This window comes from Podarcis cretensis, assembly GCF_951804945.1.
Source record: "Podarcis cretensis genome assembly, chromosome: 7".
Lineage (NCBI taxonomy): Eukaryota > Metazoa > Chordata > Lepidosauria > Squamata > Lacertidae > Podarcis > Podarcis cretensis.
Window position 1 is genome coordinate 78,301,239 of NC_137176.1, and position 15,064 is coordinate 78,316,302.

Below are 15,064 nucleotides of genomic sequence, written 5' to 3' on the forward strand. Positions count from 1 at the left end.
GAACGGTTTCAGGAGTCAAATGGATTTCCAGAACGGATTAAGTTCAAGAACCAAGGTACCACTGTCCATTAAGCCTAACACATCGTTTGGACTGTTGCATTCCTAAACTGCATGTAGGCTTCCAGGAAGGAGCCAGAGGCCCACTTTTAGAAGCAGTACAGTGGTACCTCGTGTTACGTACTTAATCTGTTCTGGATGTCCGTTCGTAACAGGAAACCGCTGGTAACATGAGGTGCGCTTTCGCTAACGGTGCCTCCCTCTGCTGCCGCGGTGCTGGAGTGCGACTTCCGCTCACATCCCGGGGCAAAGGTCCCAACAAGGGGCATCTACTTCCAGGTTAGCAGAGCAGGTAACCCTCAGCATTTGTAAGGGGGACAGTACATAACACGAGGTACTACTGTATGTTGATTTTTTTTAGTCTGAGGTAAACAGCATTTCCGTGTGCTGCTCTGGTTCGCCAGAAGCAGCTTAGTCATGTTGGCCACATGACCCGGAAGCTGTACGCCAGCTCCCTCGGCCAATAAAGCGAGATGAGCGCCGCAACCCCAGAGTCGGCCACGACTGGACCTAATGGTCTGGGGTCCCTTTACCTTTACCTTTAGTCCGCCTGTGCACTTAATGCTAAGGTACTCATTGAAAGGATAGCAACTCCTCCCCTTAAAACATTAAACTATAGTGAAACCTTTTCACCCGATTGGCAAGGGTATAAGTGCCCTCAGGAAGATTGCAGAATGACAGAGCCGCAAAAGACAATCTTGCTTACTTGTTGGGGTTTCCATTTAAACTAAAAGGAATTTAAGTTATCCCTCAGGTTTAATCTAAGCATGTGCGCACAAACATATGCAATCAGGTAACATATGCCCTAATCCCAGAGGAAAGTAAATGCTCTGATAATATTGAGAACAAAATGTGCAACCCTTTCTTGATCGTTAGAATAGCATATATTAGTATGAGAAGATTTTTATCAAGCTGTGTGTTATTTGGTACACTTCTGTAGTATACAGAAAATAAACCACTAACTTTGCATTGTTGTATCCTTGAGCCATTATCTCTGTATATGTACACTTTTTGAACTCTCGACTCATTCTGTGTCACAAATATGTCCCAATATGTAGCTTGCAATGTGTGTTTTTTCTGGGTGCACAGAGTCCCCCTGGCCAAATTGTATAAGTAAAGAAAAGAAAACACAATATATATCTTAAGACATCCTTCACATACACTAAACATCTAATTTAAGTTGCCAGCTTTTAGGCTGGACTTGATATGTCCATTCACCCTTGCGTTTAAAGCACATGTGTCAGAGCTGCCTCTAGGTCCCAGCTCACAGAGGACCAACGCTAGGCTGTAGTAATGTACAAAAGTCTTTATTGAAGTTCAGTTTCCATTTCAAAGCCACAGCGTGCAGCCCTACGTCTTAAACCCTAGATCGGCGAAGTCCCGTCTGAGTCTCCTCCCCTATGACACCAGTTTAAGATCCTAGCCCTGCTCCACCTTTTACGCTGCTCTCTCCTCTTCTGGGTCCTCCTGCCCGCTGGGGCATTGCCCTTTCTGGACTCTTCCGACGCTGAGTCGCTTAGCTCCTCCCCCTCCCTCCGGCGGGCTTTAGGACCCGGTTCCCAATCCTCATTCTCTGCTGTCCCGCGCTCCTGTACATTTGAACTTGCCTCTCGCGCCAACCCAGTGACCTTTCTCCTAACCGTTACACTACTTCGGTCACTGCTTCCCTCTTCCGGGACACTGGCCGGATCTGACCTCTCCTCCGTTGTCCGACTTTCTGATGGAGACGTGGTCAGCCCTGCCTTATCTTCTCTCCCTGGTGGGGAATGCACTGGCCCCGATCCTTGGGACTCTTCCCCCCCACTCTGCTCTGGTGGGGAAGCTGGTCCTGATTTCCAGCTACTGTTCTGGGAGTCCCTGCTGCCCCCTTGCTCCTGGGGCGTTCCCCTTGGGAACCCCCTACCCCTGGCCACTGGCGCCCCCTTCTGTGAATCTTCCGATTCGCTGGAGAGGCTCATGGAATCCCTCGGTCCACTGTCCTCTTTTCCTACGCTCCCCTCGGATTCTTCCCCTTCGCTCTCCATCTCCTCTCTTCCCTGTGCCTCTGCTCCTGAGCCCCTGACAACATGATAATACTTCTCTCCAAAGAATGTTGTCAGGCTTAATTAATTTGTTGTTTGCATGTCACGAAGTGCCCATAACTACTTCAACTGTCAGATGGATTGAGAGAAAATGTGTGTGTGAAAAGTAACAGTACAGTATCAGCACGAGTGAAGCAGGTTAATGCACTATTAGTATCTCTCTGTCTCGTAGACGAGTGAATATATTATTATAAGTTTACATTACTAGCATAGCATGATAAAGTGTGAATTTTTTTCAGGCAGAAATATCTGCCGTAGTTTTGCCACCACCTGCCTGCCCTCTGGGTGCTGAACTTTGGAGGAGGAGGGAAGTACAGCTAAGGTCAGTGCTGTCAACAGTTCTATGCCTGGGGCAGGCTCAGAATATCCTCCTGGAATCAGAGCCACGAAAATCACACTTGGGGTGTGTGTGTGTGTGTGTGTGTGGCCGCAAAGGGTTAAAAGTATAAAATAGGAGTTATCCTTGTGCAGACCCCTGTGAGAGTCATTAGTAAAAACTGGAGGGAGAGAAGAATGTGGACCTCGAGGAAGACTTCTGGTAAAATTCCAAGGGCTCATGGCATTCAATCTGCTTCTGCTCAGAAACGCTTTTTTTTTTTTTTTGTAAAGGTTTGCTGGTGGCTGCTGTCTAATCAGCAGCTGCAGCCCAGAATTGCATGCCTCTGATTCCCCCCCCCCCCATCTTTTCCCAGCCAACATTATTCAACCCTGGAAACTACATTAGCAAGCAGAATGTGCTGTGCTGTGCTGTGTTAGGATGCAGGCACAAACGCAGTGAGCATGTGCTAGTCTGTGCCGCTCTACATTGCTGCTGCCTCCGTCAAAAACCAAACCAGGTGTGATGTGGATATTCTGCAACTGTTTTTGTTTTTTGTTTCTGTTTTTTTGCAAAACTGAAACTTTTTTTTTTTGCAGTGATAAAAAATGGGGGAGGCAGGAAGTGACTGTGGTTCTTTTTTAAATGTTTTTTATTGGTTTTACATATAATCACATTAAAAGGTAAAGGTACAACTGACTGTTAGGTCTTGGTCCAGTTGTGGACAACTGTGGGGTTGCACGCTCATCTCGTTCTGTAGGTCGAGGGAGCCGGCATTTGTCTATAGACAGCTTCCAGGTCATGTGGCCAGCATGACTAAGCCACTTCTGGTGAACCAGAGCAGCGCACAGAAACTTAACACCATATCCTCTTATTTTATCTCTTTGGTTCAACTGAGCCTAGCGACTTCCCTCCCTCCCGTCTGATGGTTTACAAAATTAAATTTTACATCTTTGCATTTCACTTCGTTTCCCATCCTTGTTATATCGTTACCTAAAATATTATATTATTCAACCTGAATAGGTAGCAGTTTCATCTTACAGATCTTCTGCTAACCCTGCTAGTGGTGTTAATTGCTTACAGTTGTCTTTCAAATGTAATGTAAATATGTTCCAGAAATGACTCTGGTTCAGGACTGCAGGACACGAGGAAAGGGGAATTAATCCTCTGCCTTATCATTTTCCCACTGAAAAGCACCCACCCCTAAGGCTGCTATTTGTTTTCGTTGGTAAAACTGTGATTATGCCCCACTGGAGGAAAGGAACATATTTATTATTTCAGTGGGTTGGACTAGATGGCCCTTGGAGTCCCCTCCAATGTTACAGTTCTACAATTCTACAACCCCTGTCCATTTTGTACCATTTTTCTGTGCACCTCGGGGCAGATTTCCTATCACACCTCACATAGAAGTGTTGACTGGGGGCTGATAAGACTTGTAGTCAAATACTTAGGGAATACCTGGATTAAGGTGATTAATCTTATTTCAATTCTGATCAAGTTGATTTTTTTTTAAACTGATTTTGCAGTCCTAATGTTAGAAACAAACAAAACTCCCTATTGGATCTTTAAATCAATTCAGGATTGTCAGTTGTTGTTCGAGGGTTGTGAAAAGTTAGTGTTGGCAACTTTCCGTAAGCTTACAGTTTAAACTTTTAGTTAAACATTCACAGCCGTTTATAAGAAAACTGGGAAAGAGAAGCATTAATTAAAAACAACATCGCACAAGCTGCACTGCTTGCAAGAGGCAGATGTGGCTTTTGTTCCGAGGAGGTTTTTGCTTTAGATTATTGCCAAAAGAGACATCTCACATATTCAGTTGAAATACAGCCCACAAAACAACGAGCTCAGATTGGTGCAGCGGGAATTTATCATGGCTCGGGGTGATTTATGGTAAAGTGCAATTAAAAGCACAAGATACAAGTAACCTAGTACGAGGGATGAACAAATCTGGCAATTTCAGGGGTTTTCTGCTTCCCATTTTTTCTAGTCTTCAGCTCAGTTTGCTGCATTTCTGAAAAAAAATCATTGCAAAAAATAGTATTTTAGTTCACATTTCTCCTAAAATGGCCTCCCTCATTCCACTTGCCTGCTTCAGCTTCTGCCTCTGTTTCTTGACTGCTCTCTGCCACAGACTATCCCCGCTCACCAAGTTCTGTTACCTCTTCATCTTCTGACACCTCCTCTTCTCCCTCTGACCACTCATCATTCTCCCACCACCACTCTGAGCCTTCTTCCCTTGGTGGTTCCCCAGCTGGTCCCTCCCATGATTCCTCTACGTCCAACCAGTCCATGATGACATCTTCTGATGTAGGCCAGTCATTTCTAGCTTCCTTCCTCTTCTAGTCTTGACTGAGCCCCCTCATGGAAAAGCAGTGGCACAGCCCAGGAGCATGCAGAGGGAAATAACCCGTCCAGAAGAAGAGCTTTCCTGGATCAGACTAAATATTTGCCTAGCCGCATATGCTTTTTCCAACCAACTTGCTTCTGAGAACCCCACATGGAAGCAATAGCCCTTGCCCACAGTGCCCTGAATTCAGACAAAACTTGGCTCAGTCTGGAGGCTCTGTTTAGCTGTCATGCTTCAACGTTATTTTCATTTTGCAGCCAGGTGAAAATGTACCTCTTTGTCCAGGATTTTGAGGTGAGGCGAAATGCATTAAAGTTGTGTTGCGCTGTGTCCTTCTTCTCCCAAGTGAATTTCATTGGCTGTTATGCAGACAGTTCAAGCACCTACCCTCCTGCCCTGTCCTTCTGTGTTATAAATAGATGGCCTCCTGTCACCAACTTGAAAAGAAGAAGAAATATGAAGGGCTTTGAAGACCCAAGTTTGAGTTGGAATCCAGCCTAAGAAAAGTAGTTGGACGTAGAAGCTCCACAGCCTCAGAAAAATCTTCAGTGGATTAATGGCCTCTTTGCTACTCTGATTGTTAACAACCGTGCATCAGTTCAGTCTAAATATATTTTTGATTTCATTTTACAAAAAATTATTTGGGATTCTTTTCATCTATCTTTAGGCGAAGCATTACCCATAAATTTCAAAGAGGGGGAAGCAACACTTTGCTCTGGACTGTATACCTCCTTTTTGGAAACTGTGTTGATAGCTATTCAGCGCTTGGTACTGAATAACAGCCAATTGCACCAATCAATGAATGATTAGTAAAACCAGACCATAAATCTTACAGTGGAACCTTCTCTTATCTACATGCCAACAAAGAGAAAACAATTATTGCCCTGCTCATCTTTCTCTAGAAATCACTTATTTAGCAAGACGCTATCTTTGTGGTTGGTCATACCCTGACCAGCATTTAAAGTATTTATTAACACACACCACAGTGCAGATGGGCATAGTATGAAGACATCATCCAGTAGAGCAGGGATGGAAATGCTTGGGGTCCTCCAGATGTTGTGGGACTCCGAGTCCCATCAACCACAGCCAGCATGGTCTATGGTCATAATGGTATTGTGGGAAAGATTATGGGAGCTATAGTTGCAACAACATCTGGAGGTTCCTTACCCTTGCATTAGAGTGTCAGATGTAAATGTTTGGGACCAGTGACCAAAGTAGCTGTGTTATCTGCATTGCTGTTTTTCTAGGAAGAGAGGTGCTGAAACAGCGTGAACACCTCCCTTGTTCTCTTATACTGGCAATGGTGGCCACCTGAAAGGTGCTGGAACTGAGTTCCAATGGGTTCTGGCTGGGGAAAAAAAGCCCTGGTTATCTGTAGGAGTGTCATGGACTGGTTGGGCACAGAGGAATGGTGGGAGGAACCAGCTGGGTTTCCCCCAAGGGAAGAAGGCTCAGAGCCCTGGGATTGGTGGTGGGACGACAGTGAGTGGTCAGAGGGAGAAGACTGGGAGAAGGAGGTGTCGGAAGCTGAAGAGGTAACAGGGCTTAGTGAGCGGGGAGAGTCTGTGGCAGAGAGAAGTCCAGAATCAGAGGCAGAAGCTGAAGCAGGGGATGAGGGAGGCCAAGAGGCAGAGATGGATCAGGATGGTGAAGAGTCAGGGGTGTCTGCCCCTCCTGCTGCAACAAGCTCCCCTCCCCTTTGTCTCCCAGTACCAGAAGAGGCTTGAAAAGGGCAGAGGAGAAGTTTGCTTTGTGCAGGCGCAATCTCTGATTGCTTGGGGAAAACCCTGGAGAGGAGGGGACTTAGACGACTGCTGGGAAGCAGGAACCTTCAGTCTCAGCAACTGCTTCATGGGGGCAAGACCTACTGGAGATGAGTTGCTTTGCTCATTAGGCCCGACACTCTTGTGCAGATCCTGTTTTTGCTAATAAAGAGTTAATTTGAACTTGCTCAGTGTGATTTACTGCTGGCTCGCTCCTGTCAAGGAGGTTGCAGGTGCAATCCCTGCTATCTCTTATTAGAAAGGTTTCCAGGTAGGAATGCAATAACAGGGGACTAGTGCACCCAAGCAGTCACTTGTGTCAAGAGCTCCAGGTAGAACATGCTGTAGATAGCATGCCATGAGGTCATGTGTGCAGTATTGATACCAACCTCTTTGTGGGTCAGCTTGTGTTATTCATTTGACACATTCCAACTGAGTAGCTCCATGTGCCAGAATTTTGTTTGTGCAAACCACCAGTTTGTGATTGCTGTGCTACCACTTTACTGTTTGATAATGAATTTTTAAAAAAAGATTTTACATGGCTTAAATGGGATTGACTTTAAAATGTCAGAAAGTGCATTTTTTGAGGTGTTTAAACAAATAAAAACAAATGCTTCTGATGAAGATCTTTTCTCTGTTGTTTCGTTAGCACAGTGATTGTATATAAATCTGCAGTTTTTAATACCTCACTATTGTCATTCCATTTTAGGATCTCTCAACACCTGACGATAAGTTCAAGTGAAGTGCTAGGAGAAAATCAAATATATAATTTTTTTTTTTTTTTTATAATAATTTTTATTAATTTTCCACACAAATAATAAAGAACAATATAAAACAGTATAACTTCAAGCTCATCGGTTCATGCCCTTTTTTCTTTGACTTCCCCATACCTCCCCAACCCTGCATCCTTATTTAATAATTCTTTAGCAACCCTTAGGTCCATTGTCTTAATTCCCTTTCATCAAAAATTTCTTAAGTTTTTTATTTACTGCTGCAATTCTTTACTTCTTACCCCCTGACATCTTAACATTCCTCAATTTTACAATTATTTTTAAGATATATTTTGAATTTCTTCCAGTCCTCTTCCATTGTCTCTTTCCCCTGGTCCCGGATTCTGCCCGTCATCTCGGCCAGTCCCATAAAGTCGATCACCTTTGTTTGCCATTCTTCCAGAGTAGGTAGTTCTTGCGTCTTCCAATACTTTGCCAGTAGAATTCTTGCTGCTGTAGTGGCATACATAAAGAAAATCCTATCCTTCCTTGGCACCATTTGGCCCACCATGCCCAAGAGGAAAGCCTCTGGTTTCTTAGGAAAAGTCCACTTAAGGACCTTCTTAATTTCATTATAGATCATTTCCCAGAAAGCTTTAACCTTTGGGCAGGTCCACCAAAGGTGGTAGAAAGTGCCTTCAGTCTCATTACATTTCCAACACTTATTATTAGGCAAATGATATATTTTTGCAAGCTTGACTGGGGTCATGTACCATCGGTAGATCATTTTCATAATATTTTCTTTTAAGGCATTACATGCAGTAAATTTAATACCGGTGGTCCATAACTGTTCCCAGTCAGCAAACATAATATCATGACCGATATCTTGTGCCCATTTAATCATAGCTGATTTCACCATTTCATCCTGTGTATTCCATTTTAACAGCAAGTTGTACATTTTTGATAAGTTCTTGGTATTGGATTCCAACAGTTCTGTTTCTAATTTTGACTTCTCTTTCTGAAATCCTATTTTCCTGTCCTGTTTAAACGTCTCATTTATCTGATGGTAATGCAACCAGTCTCGAACCTTAGGCTTTAGTTTCTCATAACTCTGAAGTTTCACCCTTTCGCCATCATATTCTAAAATCTCATGATATTTTGGCCATTTAGAATCCATATTAAGTTTTTTTACTTCCCTAGCTTCCATTGGTGACACCCACCTAGGGGTTTTACTTTCCAACAAATCTTTGTATCTAATCCAAACGTTATACAATGCTTTCCTTACAATATGGTTTTTAAAGCTTTTATACACCTTTACCTTGTCGTACCATAAGTATGCATGCCAACCAAAACTATTGTCGTACCCTTCCAGATCCAAAATGTCAGTGTTCTCAAGAAGTAGCCAGTGTTTCAACCAGCAGAAAGCTGCTGATTCATAATAAAGTCTTAAGTCCGGCAGGGCAAACCCCCCTCTATCCTTTGCATCAGTTAAGATCTTAAATTTAATTCTGGGCTTTTTGCCCTGCCAGACAAATTTTGATATGTCTTTCTGCCACTTCTTGAAACAGTCCATCTTGTCCACAATCTGCAACGTCTGGAATAAGAACAGCATTCTAGGCAATACATTCATCTTAATAGTAGCAATTCGGCCTAACAAGGAAAGTTTCAACCTTGACCATATTTCCAGATCCTTTTTAACTTCTGACCAACATTTTTCATAATTATCCTTAAATAAGTTCACATTCTTGGATGTTAAGTTTACCCCCAGGTATTTTACCCTTTTTGTTATTTCCAAGCCTGTTTCATTCTGAAAACTCTCTCTTTCTTCCATTGTTAAATTTTTTTCCAACACTTTCGTTTTTTGTCTATTCAATTTAAAACCTGCTACTCGACCAAATATATCAATTAGTTCTAATACTCTTTTAGTGCTAGTGTCTGGCTGTTGCAAAGTCAATACCAGATCGTCTGCAAATGCTCTTAATTTGTAATGTCTAACTCCGACCTGAACTCCTTTAACCAACTGGTCCTTTCTGATCATGTTTAACAAAACCTCCAGGACTGATATAAAAAGCAAAGGGGATATTGGGCAACCCTGTCGTGTACCTTTTTCTATAGGTATTTCTTCTGTTACCACGTTATTTACAATTAATTTGGCCTTTTGTTGAGAATATATTGCACCTATACCGTTTTCAAAACCTTGGCCTACCCCCATCCCTTGGAGATTCTTTTTCATAAAGGTCCAACAAATGTTGTCAAAGGCTTTCTCCGCGTCCACAAAAATCAAAACTGCTTTCCTGTTAATATCAACGTCCAGCAGCTCCAAAATGTCTATAATGTTTCTCACATTGTCTGACATATGTCTACCTGGGAGAAAGCCTGTTTGGTCCTTATGAATCTCTTCTGCTAACACTCTTTTCAATCTTTTTGCCAAAATGTCTGCAAAAATTTTGTAATCCACATTAAGTAAAGATATAGGGCGGTAAATATATAAATTTAGTGGGTGTGCGGAAGTAGCAAAAGTTTTATGAATAGAAGCTTTGAGCAAGTTCATTGCAACTGCGAAGAATTATAGACGTTCCAGACTTCTGTGGAAGCGCAATATGATATGGAACAAAGTCACTAATGCTTGGGTGTTAATATAAATCTTGTGGGATTTAATAATGGCTTGCTTTGTTCTGATAATTTTGAAATAAAATATTGTGAGGAACGCAGTTGTAAATTTTCTCGGCTGCTGTCATTTTGCAAAATGATTTATATAACCAAGCTGAATTTATTTCTTCTGCATAATTGTAATAGCTTCACACACCACGCCAATTGTAACTATCTTAAGAAACAGATAATTTTGAGCTAAGAATGAGTGGACTCCAAAGTTAGCCTACTTTAAAAATGTGTAATGGGGACATGAGGCATCTAATGCTTCGATCCACAGCACTCTTAAAACTGAGTAATTAGATCTAAACCATTTTGCTCCTAATTACTTGAGGTGGAATACATAGGTGGAAGCAAGTATTTTAGCTCAACCTGGTCCCATTTCTTACTGATGGGGTAATTCAATTTGATTAAAGTACAATTTGATGCATTTGATTTGGGGGCAATCCTATGGCAAGGTCCCCTGGGATGCGCAGTTTAGGATACAGTAAGTTGCCAGCTTAAGTGGTTGAGTCTCAAACTCAGCCTGCATTACCTGTTCTAACCTGGAGATTTAATTCCCAGAGTTCCCTGGGAAGAGGGATTGACTGTTAAGTGTAGCTAACAGGTTTCTGTGGGAGAAGCCATGACTGTTTTAATGGCATAACACTGCTCTAAATGTATTGTGTAGAATATCCGTGTTTGGGTTCCCAGCTGTTGTTGGAACACAACTCCCATCATCCCTGACCGCTGGTCCTGCTGGCTAGGGATAATGGGAGTTGTAGTCCAACAACAGCTAGAGACCCAAGTTTGAGAAACAGATGGTGCCATAGTTAGGCCTGAGCTGAAAACAACCTGTTTTCAACAATCTGAGCTGAAAACAACCTGTTCTCTAGCTTGGTCCCCATATCCCATGTAAAACCATCATTTGGGTAGCAGGACCAGAGAGATCCTGCACTGAAACAAGCATGTCAATTCCGTGTGGAGCTCAGCATGAAAAATTCACTATTTGGGGGTAAACCAGCTTTATAAACCCAAATAGCCCACCTGCCTTTATATTAAGAATTGCATCAGTGCACCAGGTTGCTGACTGGTTTTTCAGTGGTTTCATTGAGACCATTTTTCAGTGCCTATGTTACAGATAGAGCAATAAAAATAATGGAAGAAAATATACACATTTTTAAAAGCTGCTTAGGGTGTAAACCTTGTTCATCAGCTCCACTCCACTCTGATCCCTACTGAAATTAATATCTTTAGAATGGCGTCATGAACCGTCCTATGAGTTCCACTTGAGTCTTACAGTCACACTTCTGGTATTGATTAATTCTTCCCTTTTCTTCCATCGCAGCATGCGTCTGCTAAAATTGTGAAAATGAGATCATGTTTGCTTTTCTTGGATCAGATTATCCCTGTTGTATACCCTAACCGCAATTGCACACTTGCAAGCTGGTCCAGTTATTGTGCTTTATTGTGTGCTGTAAGTGTCTATAACAAAATCATCTTCACTGCAACACGTTTGTGTATTTGCATTAGTTTTTATGTGCTTGCATTGTTCTTGTTTTTTTGCAAATACGTACAAATCAAAACTTACAAACTTGAAAAAGAGAAAAGAAATTAAGAAAGGTTACAAAAAAAGAAGAAAAGAAAAGAAAAAAGAAAAACGGAAGCATAAATAAGTATCATACACTGATACAGTTAAATCTTAATAAAGAAAAAAGAAAATCATAAATAAAGCGAGATTAAGTCATTCATTGTTAAACTAATACTTTACAGATAAAACACATATGCTTTTAACAATTACCTCTTCTGCGTCATCCATTGTTATCTATCATTGTTACTTAAAAAAAATAATCAGATAAATTGTGATAAAGACTGGTGGCTATTGCCTCCATTTCCAAAGCCCTTCTGCACATCAGATTGCTTTTACTGGTTTCGAAATAATGCCAGCAATATTAATGCTGTGTTGACAGTGCTGCATTTTGGAGATAGGGTGTTAATAATTTTTATTAAGTGTCCTAGGGCTGCATATGTATTGACCTTTCAACTGCTGTTGCTGACTCTCTGCTCTTATATTGCATTTGACCAACTGTGCATGTATTTTATTCTGATTTTACTTCTGTTGCTTTCCTCACAGGCACCTGGCAGGTGTCCCTCTCGTCTGCTGTTCCTTTCAAATCCATCCACTCACCTTTATTTGTTAAAAGTCTTTGCATTCTCAGCTAACTTGAGGCTCAGTATTATAAACTGGGATTTCAAGGTCATTGGGTCAAACAGAAAAGCAATTCCTTTGTCACCTGCAGGAGACTTGCCCATTAATATAACAAGGCCATTAACCTAGACTAACAAGAAGGCTGTTCCTGCGAAAATGCAGCTGCTGACCTTACAATGAATTGTTGTTGCTTTCTCCCCAGCAAGTTATTGACAAGGCAGAGAATTTCTGCAAGCCTTCCTTGGAGTCAAGAACTCTGTTATGTGTTTACAGAAGTATTATATATATTTTTATTTTTTAAAAAAGGAGGAGAAAGAGGAGGGAAAAAACCTTCTTTTGGGAAATTTTCATGGAGTAAGCTCTTTCGCTTGCTGTTTTGTAATTGACAGAAAATCAATTTAAATGCAAAACTCCAGCCATCGCAGACATAGTGATCTTGGTGGATGGTTCCTGGAGTATCGGCAGATTCAACTTTCGGCTTGTGCGTCTTTTCCTGGAGAACCTGGTTGCTGCCTTCAATGTGGGATCTGAAAAAACAAGAATAGGTAATATTTCAAAATGTAGTTTGTGTGTAGGGGGATGACGACTCAGCCCCTTGTGACTTGAGTTGCTAGTTCTTTGTAACTGCAGTTTGTCTGTATTTTTGTTATTTGCATGTACGGTAATTAGCAAAAATATGGTGGCCTTCAAACTGACACTGAAATAATGGGTGAGAACGTTATACACGCAGGTCCCACTGTCGGAATGCTCCATTATACGAAATTTCAGTTATCTGAACGCAGACAATTGTGCCCAAACCTTGCCATATACAAACCCTCTCCAAATGCATATGGTTAAGAGCGGTAGTCTTGTAATCTGGTGAACTGGGTTTGCTTCCCCGCTCCTCCACATGCAGCTGCTGGGTGACCTTGGGCCAGTCACACTTCTCTGAAGTCTCTCAGCCTCACTCACCTCACAGAGTGTTTGTTGTCGGGGAGGAAGGGAAAGGAGAATTTTAGCCGCTTTGAGACTCCTTTGGGTAGTGATAAAGTGGGATATCAAATCCAAACTCTTCTTCCAAACTCTTCTTATGGGATGATGTGCATTCCTTTCTTCCCCAGGCCTTGCACAGTACAGCGGCGACCCACGCATAGAATGGCATCTGAATGCCTATAGCACAAAAGAGGCTGTCTTGGATGCAGTGCGCAACCTACCCTATAAGGGTGGGAACACCTTAACAGGTACAAGTATGGTTTTATGTGCTTCAGTAATGTGCAGAGCTCCCCAGTTATCCTTTTGATCTGTTATCCTATTCATTCTTTTGCACGGAGAGTAAAAATGCGTCTGTGTTATTGCTGTAGTTTGGTTATAAGGTTAGTGAAAGGTGGGGGGGGGGGTTGCCGGCAGTATGTGCAGGAATTCATGCGCCGAACTCTAAATCATTCTACATGGTGTCATTAGGTTTAAAATAATAATAATAAAGACTACACTACATTGAAGGAGGCAGGGAAGGAAAACATCAACCCAGCTATTCAAGCAAATTGGTTATATTATTTAAATTTTGAAGGGTGTATCTTACAAAATGTTGTTCCCCGCTTAATTTACTGCATTGATGTGTTATTAATTTTAGCCAGCAGCATTATGCTGGGAGCTGTACAGAATATGTTGGTTAAAAGGCCCCTTTCCTGTAGGGCTTGCATACTACACAGTGGCCTGTGTTCACCTCAAAGGAAAAGGTTGGAAGCATCTGCTTTCTTGTTTAAACTAACCACAGTTCATCATTGCATCCAAACCACTGTGGTTAGTTTAAACGATGGCTTAAACCAGGAACAGGCAGCTTGTGACCCCAGTGGCGTAGCGTGGGTTGTCAGCACCCGGGGCAAGGCAAGTAATTTGCGCCCCCTAACCGGTGGATTTTAGCAGGGGGCAGAGAGCTGTGAGTGTGAGTGCCCCTCCAGATGTTGCGCCCGGTGCGGCCGGCCCCCCCCCTGCACCCCCCACGCTACGCCACTGTGTGACCCTCAGCTTAAAGTTCAACAGCCGTCTTTCGACGAGACAATTGGTTCTAACCTCTGACATTCCCTGCAGCCCACTGAACTGGGAGCAAGCAAAGGAAAACAGGGTTAGCACGACCTGTCGGAATTTTCGCTACGACCGGGCTGGAAAAGCTCATCCTCCAGTCGAGTCCTCCGACGGTGATTAACGACCTGAGCCTTTGATGAGGCTCCAGGCACGTTCCTTCATTACGCAGAGTATCAAAGCAGCAGCGAAAGAGACGAGAAATATGAGCTACATGCTAGGTTTTATTTCTAACTACGCAGACAGAAAAGAAACATCCTCTCTCTGTGAAAGCAGAGAGCAACTGAAACAAAGGAACGGGAAACCAGTAAACATCACATGCGTCTCCTGTATTCCATGAGACTTCCAACAGCCTGGAACGTCTGGAATGCAAAACAGAGTCTTGTGACTCCAAGCACTGCACAGTGGCAACACACAGAAACCAACATTACCCACTTTGGGCTCTTTCTCACAAACCACCAACGTGCAGCCCCTGATAGGTTACATTCAAGGGAATTCAACCCTCAAGAGAAAATGTTGCACGCCAACATGAGGGGTTCAATCAAACCACAGTTCCCTGCTCAAAACTTACAAACTGTGGTTAGTTTAAACAAGGTTCCATTCCCCCACTCTGCTAAGTGCCAGAGGAAGAGACGAGAATATTGAGCTTGAGATTCTTGCATAGTCCAAACCACGGCGTAGCTGCTAAACTTTAGCATTTTGTCCAGACTAATGCTGCAGGAGATTTGGAGCACCAGGTTGCATCCCAGATTGGTTTGGTTTGGCTCAGGCTGACTGCAGCCCATCTAAAAGGATACTGAATAATACCTGTTAGCTTTAGAATCTTAGTAAGCTGAAAGAGGAGGCTTAAAGGATTTCCCTTGAGTAACTGCAATCCGTGATTCAGCCCTGAACA

General features: G+C 42.6%; 1 protein-coding gene and 1 long non-coding RNA gene across 6 annotated transcripts in view; both read left to right on the forward strand.

The window, feature by feature from the left end:
* COL14A1 (collagen type XIV alpha 1 chain) overlaps positions 1-15,064 on the forward strand; it is a 138,201-nt gene that overhangs the window by 32,866 nt on the left and 90,271 nt on the right. For all 5 annotated transcript variants that reach the window (XM_079984087.1, XM_079984088.1, XM_079984085.1 and 2 more), the window contains 2 exons: positions 12,501-12,656; positions 13,212-13,331. In XM_079984087.1, coding sequence (XP_079840213.1) covers positions 12,501-12,656; positions 13,212-13,331 — 276 coding nt within the window. The remainder of the gene's footprint in view (positions 1-12,500; positions 12,657-13,211; positions 13,332-15,064) is intronic.
* Positions 619-7,333, forward strand: LOC307220615. Its single transcript, XR_013840992.1, has 3 exons — positions 619-1,281; positions 2,113-2,460; positions 7,274-7,333. It is a non-coding gene; the product is annotated as an uncharacterized lncRNA (long non-coding RNA).